The sequence below is a fragment of the Triticum urartu genome, chromosome 1 (genome assembly GCF_003073215.2).
Source record: "Triticum urartu cultivar G1812 chromosome 1, Tu2.1, whole genome shotgun sequence".
In the NCBI taxonomy this organism is placed as follows: domain Eukaryota; kingdom Viridiplantae; phylum Streptophyta; class Magnoliopsida; order Poales; family Poaceae; genus Triticum; species Triticum urartu.
Genome location: NC_053022.1, coordinates 535,654,075 through 535,664,727, shown reverse-complemented (window position 1 = coordinate 535,664,727; position 10,653 = coordinate 535,654,075). Strand labels below are relative to the sequence as shown.

The window sequence follows — 10,653 nt, the reverse complement described above, 5'->3', positions numbered from 1 at the left end:
TGTGGGTTGCTAGTAGTGTTGATTACATCATGTAGTTGATGCTAGTTGGTTTATTTGGTGGAAGATTATATGTGCAGATCCTTAATGATATTCAATACCCATTTGATCTTGATCTTGAATATGAATATGATTTGTGAGTAGTTACTTTTGTTCTTGAGGACATGGGAGAAGTCTTATCATAAGTAATCATGTGAATTTGATATTTTGATGATATGTATGTTGTTGCTACCTTTAGTGGTGTTGTGTGAACGTCGACTACATGACACTTCACCATCTTTGGGCCAAAGGGAAGGCATTGTGGAGTAGTAATTAGATGATGGGTTGCTAGAGTGACAAATGCTTAAACCCTAGTTTATGTGCTATTCTGCAAGGGGTGATTTTGATCCATATGTTTCATGCTATGGTTAGATTTATCTTAATTCTTTTTCATAGTTGTAGATTCTTGTGAGAGGAGTTAATCATAAATGGGGGGCTTGTTCAAGTAAGAACAACACCGAAGCACCGGTCCACCCACATATCGAATTATCAAAGTAGCGAACGCAAATCAAACAAACATGATGAAAATGACTAGATGAAATTCCTGTGTGTCCTCAAGAACGCTTTGCTTGCTATAAGAGAAAGTTTCGGCATGTCCTTTGCTACCAAAAGGATTGGGCTACCTTGCTGCACCTTTGTTACAATTACTATTTTTTGCTCGTTACAAATTACCTTGCTATCAAACTATCTATTACCGATAATTTCAGTGCTTGCAGACAATACCTTGCTAAAAACTGCTTGTCATTTCTTTCTGTTCCTAGCTTGTTGGGTTTGACACTCTTACTTATCGGAAGGACTGCGATTGATCCCCTATACATGTGGGTCAGCATATGATTGCGAGAGGGGGTAATCATAAGAGGGTTACTTGTTCAAGTAAGAACATCGCCCTAGCGCCGGTCCACCCACATATCAAATTATCAAAGTAGTGAACGCGAATCAACTAAACATGATAAACGTGACTAGACGAGAATTCCCATGTGTCCTTGAGAACACTTTGCTTACTATAAGAGAACTTTTCGGCTTGTCCTTTGCTATAAAAAGGATTGTGCCACCTTGTTGCACCTTTGTTACTATTGCTACTTGCTACTTGTTACGAATCAACTTGGTACAAAAATATCTGCCACGGCTACTTTCAGTACTTGCAGAGAATACCTTGCTGAAAACCACTTGTCATTTCCCTCTTCTCCTTGTTGGGTTCGACACTCTTACTTATGTAAAGGACTATGATTGATCCCTTATACTTGTGGGTCATCAGTACACTTTGCAGGAAACAGTATATCATCGAATTAAAGTAGCAAATAAATAGCTAAACCATTCACAAATTCCAAATAAACACAGTTGTCATAAGTAAACCTCTTAAAACCATGTGCATGAAGGTGTCAAATCTCTTATACCATTGTCTAGGGGATTGCTTCAAACCATGTGGCTATAACATTTAGCAACTACCTTGATTTAGATCTTGCCTAATAATTAGCAGAAAATCTTTCTTTTCTTTTGAAAACACACTTGCAACAAATAGGTTTTTCTCTCATGGTAAGTTTACTAAATCCCAAGTGTCATTCTTCTTCAAATGATTCCATCTCAACATGCATAGTGGTCATCCACCTATTGTTATCACTAGGAATAATAGCCTCTGGATATGAAGAATTTTCAGTTTCTTCTTCCATGGATAATGCATAAGAAATAACATTGCACTCTTCAATTAACCTTGGGCATGCGCCAGCACCAGTTCGCCTAATTTGCCACCTGCGACATTCCAACTTGGTGGAACAACACGCTGATTTGGAGTGACATGTTAATTATCATCGATAGATTCATATGGGCATCAACAACTTTCTTATCAAATGTATCACCTGAGTCAACAACATTCTTCACCTGAACAATAGGTTGCTGCTCATTTTTAACAGGAACATTAGTGGATTGAACTGCTGGGAATCGTTGTAGAAAACAAAAAAATGTCCTATGAAACTAAACCAGGATCACTATGTTTGCTTTGTTTTATAGAAAATTCACCAAAGTTTTGCAATTTTATCTACAAAAAATACCATTTTCCTGAAATTGTTAGTACAAGCCTGAGCCAAATTTGACATATATATAAATAATGTGATTTTTTTTCCTTTTGCATCACGACAATTTTTTGTAATTGAGCATGGTAAATTTATTGTATTGACTAGGGCAATTTTATTGTATTGAAACTTCAACTTGTGGCTTCCATGGCAGGTGCACATATTTTTTAATTTCATAATTTATGCCAATTTTATAATTTGGTAACGTTCACGTGACAAACTTAGAGCAATTATTTCTGTTCATATGATAGTTTTATGAATTTTTGCTTTCATATCTACCACCTTTGTTTGTTAGCATGACAAGTTTCAGAAAAAATCATTATGTTCACAAGGCAAGCTCACAAAAATTCATTACTGAAATCTCTATCTACAGCATGGCAATTTTATTTTGAAAAGCATGTCAATATAGTAATATTGCACTTTTTTAATCTATATCATGGTAAAAATATTTTTAATGGCATGGCAATTTTCAATATTTTGGATCATGGCAATTTTCTTCTTTGATTTTTTATTATGACAAAGAAAATATAGAGCATGGCAATTTTAATATTGGGATCGAGGCATATTGATTATTGATGTCATGGCATACTTATTATCTCAAACATGATAATTTTCCTTTTTGATTTTGTGTTATGACAAATAAAATATAGAGCATGACAATTTCATTACTTGGATCGTGGCATTTTTATTTTAATGTCATGTATTGTCCATGGAAATTTCCCGTGTTTTTCCATATTTTCAATTTTGAATCATTTTCATCGTAAAACGAAAAACTTGCTGCCATGGCAAATGATTTTGTCGTCATTGCAACTCAAACTATAGAACCACAGCAAGTTAATATAAATTTGTTTAATGTATGCTGGCAATTTTATATATGACGTTTCTTAGTTAATACGGAAATCTGCCATGTATGAATTTATTTGATGTCATTTAAGTTAAAATTCATTTTTTTCACATGGTAACTAGGAGTTTTGATATACTTATATTTTTCTTTGTGTTTTAGCTGTACGTTGTCTATGAAATCCTAGAGATGTAGTAGTTTATATATTTTCTTCTAAATTTTTAGCATGTCAAATTCTTTATTCTTTTTATGGATGTACAATACCTTATCAATTTGAACATAAAGACCTTTTTATTACGTACATAATAGCTTCTTTTTTGTGTTCTTCAACTATTAAATTAAGATCAAAATACTAGTATTAACAATTTGATAGTGCGTCACCGGAAAATGGGCATTTTTTTGGCCCAACTGTTGGGTCAAAGATGTATTTACTTTTAGTGGTCACTTTTGTCGGGATAACTCCAGCCAGCTATTGGCATTGAAAATAAAACAAGAAATATTTCACGGATAACCAAGAAAATCATGCCTATCCTCCCAAGCATGCTTTCACGAATTGCTAGGGACTTGAGAGGGCACAAAAGCACAAAACCATGAAAGACATTTCCAAAAAATTAAAGTGTCGTATATCTAATATAAATCTTGACAAAACCCATGTTCATGCAGAAAAGTAATCGAGGGTCAGTATATTAAGCCAATTCGCGCGGTTTGGTTTGTTCGCTATGATGCGCAACCGCCCAAGAAGTGTGTACACCTGTGTAGTTTGCTGATAAAACACATTTAACTGAAAGTAGCTAATTTATTCACCATGCAAGATGAAGTAAGCTAACTCGCCTACAAAACTGGAAGCAGTTTTGCTAATTCTCATTGACTTACTCATGTCTCAGTCTATGCTATATTTATTTGATCTTGCATAGAGATCTGTTCAAAAAAAATCTTGTAATTTTTTTCTTTTTTCCTTCTTATATACAATTTCGCTTGAGTGAAACTTAGTTAAGTCTCGGTCCACTCAGACCTAGCCACACTCAATTGGAAATGAAGCTATACATTACCTGAAGTAGCACTAATTTGCGATTTTACAGTGTCATCCATGTCTCTTAAAAAATGGAGGGAGAAAGAAAGAAAATATATTTTTAAAATGAAAAAGGGAAAAAAATGTCAGAAGTAGTGTTCCAAGTTGAACTCGAAATTTGGGAGGAGGCTCTGCTCTTGGCATGGCAGCGAGAACTCATACTCCATCTCCGCGAAGGCCGGCTCCGCCTTGGCCCAGTGTAGCACCTCGCCATCGAGCACGCTTCGTACCTCGCCGTCGAGCATGCTGCCCACCTCGCCGCCGTAGTTCCGGTTGCTGCTGTTGCTGGAGCTCTCCCCGTAGCCCAGGCTCTCCGGGACGTCCAGCACGCAGCTGTAGTCCGCGGCGCCGAACCCGGCATCTTCGTCCGCGGCCTCCTTTCCACCGTAGAACTGGCCGTACAATGCCGCCGCGTTCGCCGCGCCGAGGTCCTCGGCGAACCTGGCGCCGTAGTCGGCGCACACCGGGAACGGGTCGAACACCGCCGTCTGCTTCGGAGCGAGGCTGCCGTCGGCCGCCGCGGCAAGGGGCTTGCGGTCTTCTTCTTCCGTGTCCGGCAATGCCGGCGTGGCCGTGTCGGCGGCGGCCATGGGTTTGTGCGTAGCGGGGTCGAGGCCTTGCTGCCGGAGCTTCTTCTTGATGCAACTATTCCAGAAGTTCTTGATTTCGTTGTCCGTCCGGCCCGGCAGGTGCGACGCGATCTGAGACCACCTGCACGCACACACGACACGCATCAGTAATTCAGTATGTTTTCCCAAATCTTTCTGCTAGCTCGAATCGACCTCCGCACTGAAAAATCAATACGAACTGAATGCATTGCGCGGAGCCGCGGACAGACCTGTTGCCGAGGATCTGGTGGAGCGCGACGATGTGGTCCTCCTCCTCCTGCGAGAAGCAGCCGCGCTTGAGGTCGGGGCGGAGGTAGTTGATCCACCGGAGGCGGCAGCTCTTGCCGCAGCGGTTCAGCCCGGCGAGCCTGGGGACGGAGCTCCAGCAGCCGACGCCGTGCCGGATGATGTGGTTGTAGAGCTTCTCGTCCTCCTCGGGCGACCACAGCCCCTTGCGGAGCTTGGGCTGCCCCACGCCGCCGGACGACGGACGTCCCATTCTATTGATCCCTCTCCGGCAGCTGAGCTAGGCAACACGGATGGACGGAGGTAATGGCGATGGGTATGATGCACCGACGGTTGCTTCCTCCCGATCGATGGCTGCCTGGTGGTGGTGGGTATGTATGGTCGGGTATATATGGGGAGAGCGTGCGTGGCAAGAACCTCAAGCTCACTCGGCGAGAGAGAAAGAGGGAGTGAGGTGAGGCAGCGATCATGTAGGCCCGAAGCAACGCAGAAGCAATGGATTGGAGTTCAAGACAGCTGCGGTTTGTGGCGCGCGGCGGGATAAAACAGTGCGCCGGCCGTGCGGAGGGGAGGGAGCAGAGACAGGCCAGGGGCACTGTGCCAGGGTGTGTTTCTCTCTTATCACGTGGTTTGTTGGGGACGTGACTTTCCTTCACAAGAAGGGAGCTCTTCTTTCCTCGCCGGTACACTGCTGATTAAGTGCGACACTCCTAATTAAGCCCCCAACGGTAGCCCATCAATGCGGCCACGGACCTGCGTGCTCTGCAATTAAGAATCGCGTCACGGCAGTGCACTAATAACTCGCATGATTTATCAGCTGAGAAGGAGAGATTACTGCTCATCAGGTCATGCTCCAGCTAACTGATCATCGACAAATAATCACCGGCCGATTAACCTCAAGGATCGCGTCGCTGGAAGCAGCGGCCCACCTTCCCTTGCCGACCTTCACGTTCCATCTGATATGCGTGCGAGCATGGGGGCCAAACAACGTCCCGTCCACTGTGCAGGTGCGCGTCCAGATACAGAGATGGATCGATGAATGGACATCGCTCAGACCTAATCAAATCGAAGCGATGCAAATGTGGTAAAAAATCGGGTCGCTGCTGTCTGTCTGTCTTCTGTCCGCCTGACTGACAGCGGCTGGCCGGCCGGCGACGGGTGGAGCTGCACTGTCGTTCCAGAAGCAGGGAGGAGAAATAAACGCGGTGTCATCACTTGGCACCAGTGCTTATTACTGATCTAAAAGGTCTTTTTACTAAGCTCGACGGATGGATCGTTTTCATGTTTGCTTCGTGGCGGCAGCGACAATGGCGTCTCGGGGGAGTAATAATTAATCAACGCGCTGCCCGGCCGGGCCCGTCGATGATCTCACAATCACGATCGACACTCCATTTGCGAGCCAAGAAAAATCTCACAGTATATCTACGTACGTACGTGTCGGTGAAATGGCAAAATTAAGTTGTTGGCCGAAATTTCGCCGTTGTAATGATCGATTGACTCGACGTTACCAAAGCAGAAGAAAGGAAGGAAGGAAGAACATCGATCACACAATGGTACGGCGCACGTTACCATGAAGAAGAAAGGCTGTACGGTAGAGTCAGCTGGCGGTTCAGAAAATCAGCGGCGTCGACAACAGTGTTCACAAACGTGTTCAACTCCGGCATAGCTTTGCAGGCTAGTCATCCATGGACCGACGACAGTGGGTACAGCTCAATTCATCTGGACCCGATTGCCGCGTAAATCGTGTCGATCAGCAGGTAATTTGCCGTCACCTGCTAGCTTGCTTAGCTACAGAGAAAGTGAGGAGATGAAATCAAACAAAGCGAAGGCCTGAAACTTCCAGCTGAAAAAGTGAGGATTACGCTCTGCTTTGCTCTGGTGATCATGAAAACCAACTGATTAACATGACCTGCAGCAGGACGGCAAGGTCGCCGGGGAGGGCCCGGCTGGGTATAGCAGCAGTGCACGCCGAATAAAGCACAAGGCACCTGATCCTTGTACTTGAAGGGAAAAGGAGGTTTCTGTATATGTTGCACGAGTGGGCTAGACCGACAGATACAGTTGATAAAAAAAAGGACAGGAAAAAGCCATGCTCCATTGTTAACTAGCACGCACATTCAATGCATATATGAAGAGGGAGACCGCTTAATTATGTGTTGATCAGTTTCAACCGTGCAATGAAATCCCTGACGAAAAACAAGCATGCATGCATCTTCAGGCTTCAGTTTCATCACGAGTTGCATGCTTTGCGTTGCGGTGCTGCCACAGTACGTACGCGTCAGTTAATGCGGGTTCCACCCGTTTTATGTTTTTGCCCGGCCGGTTGGTGCGTCGAGAAGGACACACGAAAACAAAAGTTGCACGACGTCGATGTATGGGTACTAGGTGCTTAGTGAGTCATCGCTTGTGTGCAACTACAGTACCGGCCGGATCGATCGATGATAGCGCCATGGGAGGAGTGCGTACGTAGCTTGAGGGTGTAATGGCCAATGATGGCGCTCTACTCGCAGAGAGAGAGAGAGAGAGAGAGAGAGAGAGAGAGAGGCCGAACGCCGGGAGGTGGCTTGCAAACGCCAAACCACCACAGTCCACAAAGGAGGAAGAGAAGGGAACGGCGGAGAGTGGAGGAGGGAAAGCTTGCGTGCGCTGGGGAAAGCTCTATCAGCGACCACACGGGAGGGCGTGTCCGCGTGTGTACGTCCGCTAGCCTGTCGCGATCGCGAGCGTTGCGTTGCATGCGGGCCATGCCGGTGCCCGGTACGGACGGCTGGCCGGAGCTCCATCGATCATCGACGCGCGTATGCACGTACTCCCTTCATTTCAAAATAGATAACTCAATTTTATATTAACTTTAATACAAAGTTAGTATAAAGTTGAGTCATCTATTTTAAAACGGAGGGAGTAGGACGATGCTTCGAGCGTGGTGCAAGCAATGCTAGGCGAGCTCCAACGGATTTGCACGGAGTAGCTGACAAGTGTTGGTGCATGGCTGGTGTCCGTCTACGTGGGGATCGATCCTCATCCTCGTACGCCGTTTACGTACGCAAGGGACGTCCACATTTCTGATAATAGATACTAGATAGAAAGAACGGATCGAAAGAGGCAAAAATTTGGTCTTCGTAATCTGGAACGAGAAATAATTGAAGTCGCTCATGACCGTGGGCGAGGGGCCGGTTTGGCCGTGGATATGATGACCAGCATTCGTTTCGCGGATTTGGAGCGATCCGTTGCCCATCCATGCATGCATGCATGTTCTTTGGAGCGATGCATGCTTGCAGTTGTGGGCTTGTTGACTAGTGTACTGTGCCGTTCCTTTTGGCAAAGTTGGAAGCTAACTTCACCAAACCAAAGGGCGGGGTTCCGTTACTGATCCACGAAGCGTACCTGTACTGTATACGTACCTCAACGATCGGTAGAGAAATCAATGCATGCACGACGACCAGCGCCTACGTTCACTAGCCAGTGTGTGCACTCAACCTAATTTGCGATGGAGACTGAACTGAACATGCATGTGATTCAGATTTCAGGACTTGAATATGTAGTTTATCTCACCAAGTTGAGTTCCATTTTGCATGTCCAAAATACAAAGATTTGTCATTGGTTTATAACCACGTCCCATTACAACTCCTGGACGATCATATACTCCTACTCTGCTATGTTAGAGCATCTTCAATCACGGTTGAAGCAGCCCAACCCCCGTTTGTTTGGCAGCGCAAGGAAGACTTATCACGGATAATACCTTGATTGTCTATGAATGCATGCATACTATTCGGCGTCAACGGGTGAAAAAACCTTATTTTGCCTTGAAGATTGATATGATGAAAGCATATGATCGTGTGGAGTGGTGCTATCTTCATGGTTGTCTTTTGAAGCTTGGTTTTGCTCCGGGTTGGATTGATACTGTGATGCGTTGTGTCACTAATGTCCGATATGCTGTTAGGGTTAATGGTGAACTTATTGAAGTTGTTGTTCCTTCACGTGGTATTCGCCAAGGTGATCCAATCAGTCCCTACTTGTTCCTTATTTGTACTGAAGGTTTGTCAAGTCTGTTACTACAGAAAGAGAGATGTGGCGAGCTCCAAGGTGTTCGTAACGGGCGTCATGGCCCACCTATCTCACATCTTCTCTTCGCCGATGACAGCATCTTCTTTGCAAGAAGTGATCCAAGGAGTGTGGCTGCTCTGGAGGCTACCCTTGATAAGTACTGCAGCGGGTCTGGCCAATTGATTAATAAAGAGAAGTCCTCCTTATTCTTTGGAAATCATTGTGATGTAATGGTGAAGACTCGTGTCAAATCTCAGTTGGGAATAAGTAGTGAAGTACTTCATAAAACATATTTGGGAATGCCCACTGAGGTTGGACAGTCATCTACGGCTACTTTCAATATTTGGCCTGATAAAGCATGGCAGCGGATGCATGCTTGGTCGGATCGTCCTGCATCTCGGGCGGGCAAGGAGGCACTTTTTAAGTCTGTCATTCAAGCAATTCCTGCACATGTCATGAGCTGTTTTCAGTTTCCAATTGCCACTTGTGAGAAGTTCAGACAAATCATTGCGGACAATTGGTGGGGCTGCGAGGATGGGAAGAAAAAACTACACTGGAGGTCGTGGGAATGGCTAACTACACCTAAGTTTCTTGGCGGGATGGGATTTCGTGATATGGCCTTATTCAATCAGGCCATGCTTGGTCGACAAGGTTGGCGTATTCTGACCTCGCCGGATTCCCTTTGCGCCCGGGTTCTTAAGGGCAGATATTTTCCTCATGGCGATTTCTGGCATGCTATTGCACCTAGATCGGCCTCTTACACATGGCGCAGTATTTTATTTGGTCGTGAGCTACTGAAGCAAGGGGTACAATGGGGCATTGGTAATGGAGCTGCTGTTCGTATTAATGGTGATCATTGGATACCATCCACGCCACCTGATTTACTTCAAACGATGTCTCCGATACCGTCTACGGCTACAGTCAAGTGTCTTCTGGATGAGGACAGAGGTACGTGGTGTGAGGATACGGTTCGAGCATTTTTCAATGAGAATATTGCCAATGAGATTATGTTGCTTCCTATTGGTCGACATGGTGATGATGATTATGTGAGATGGCCTCACACGAGATTTGGAGAATACTCTGTACGATCAGCGTATAATTTGGCTCGGACAGCTCGTTTCCAACGTGTTCATAGTGTGCCTGGACGTGGAATGGCATCGGATGGCATGACTATTATGAAAAGTTGGAAATCTATTTGGTCTATCAAGGCTCCAAATAAGATGAAGGTGGTCCTTTGGAGGCTTGCTCACGATTGCCTCCCATCAGGTATCCAACTCCAACGTCGTCATGTGCCAACTTCTAACCTGTGTTGTTTCTGTGGGAGGACGGAAGGAATCGAGCACTCGCTGTTGTTTTGCCCTTTTGCTTATGAGATCTGGTCGCAAGTGAAGCAATCCTTCGACATCAAGCTATCGCGGTCTAACTTCTCTTTGCCAAAGCAATGGATGTTTGATTTCCTCTCTCGTTCCTCGGATCAGCAGGCTACAGTCATGGCTGTTACTATATGGCATATTTGGGAGGCGCGGAACTCTGTTCGGAACAATGAAGATGAGCCACATCCTGTCCGTACCGTTTTTAAGATAAAAGCTTATGTTAATTTGATCTTTCGGCATCTATACAAACCGGATCTTGTGCATAGGCGTGAGAGCATTGCCTCAAGTACCTCTTGGTCTCCGCCGCCGCCGGGTTCTATATTATTCATGTGTGATGCCGCCATCTTCTCTGAGCTAAGTTTGGTGCAGG

The 10,653-nt window shown here is 45.0% G+C and overlaps 1 protein-coding gene across 1 annotated transcript; it reads right to left on the bottom strand.

The window, feature by feature from the left end:
* Positions 1–3,862: 3,862 nt before the first annotated feature.
* LOC125527188 (myb-related protein Hv33-like) lies at positions 3,863–5,376 on the bottom strand. The gene is made up of 2 exons (XM_048691740.1): positions 4,851–5,376; positions 3,863–4,723 (listed from the first exon to the last, which is right to left on the bottom strand). Exons 1-2 carry the CDS (start codon positions 5,117–5,119, stop codon positions 4,099–4,101), a joined length of 894 nt encoding a protein of 297 aa, XP_048547697.1. The 5' UTR covers positions 5,120–5,376; the 3' UTR covers positions 3,863–4,098.
* Positions 5,377–10,653: the final 5,277 nt, after the last annotated feature.

Bases quoted from the DNA above. Each gene is read 5' to 3' on its own strand.
- LOC125527188 (XM_048691740.1), bottom strand. From the start codon at position 5,119: ATGGGACGTCCGTCGTCCGGCGGCGTGGGGCAGCCCAAGCTCCGCAAG. The intron at 4,724-4,850 runs GTCTGTCCGCGG...GTGTGCGTGCAG, and splicing joins CACCAGATCCTCGGCAACAG to GTGGTCTCAGATCGCGTCGC.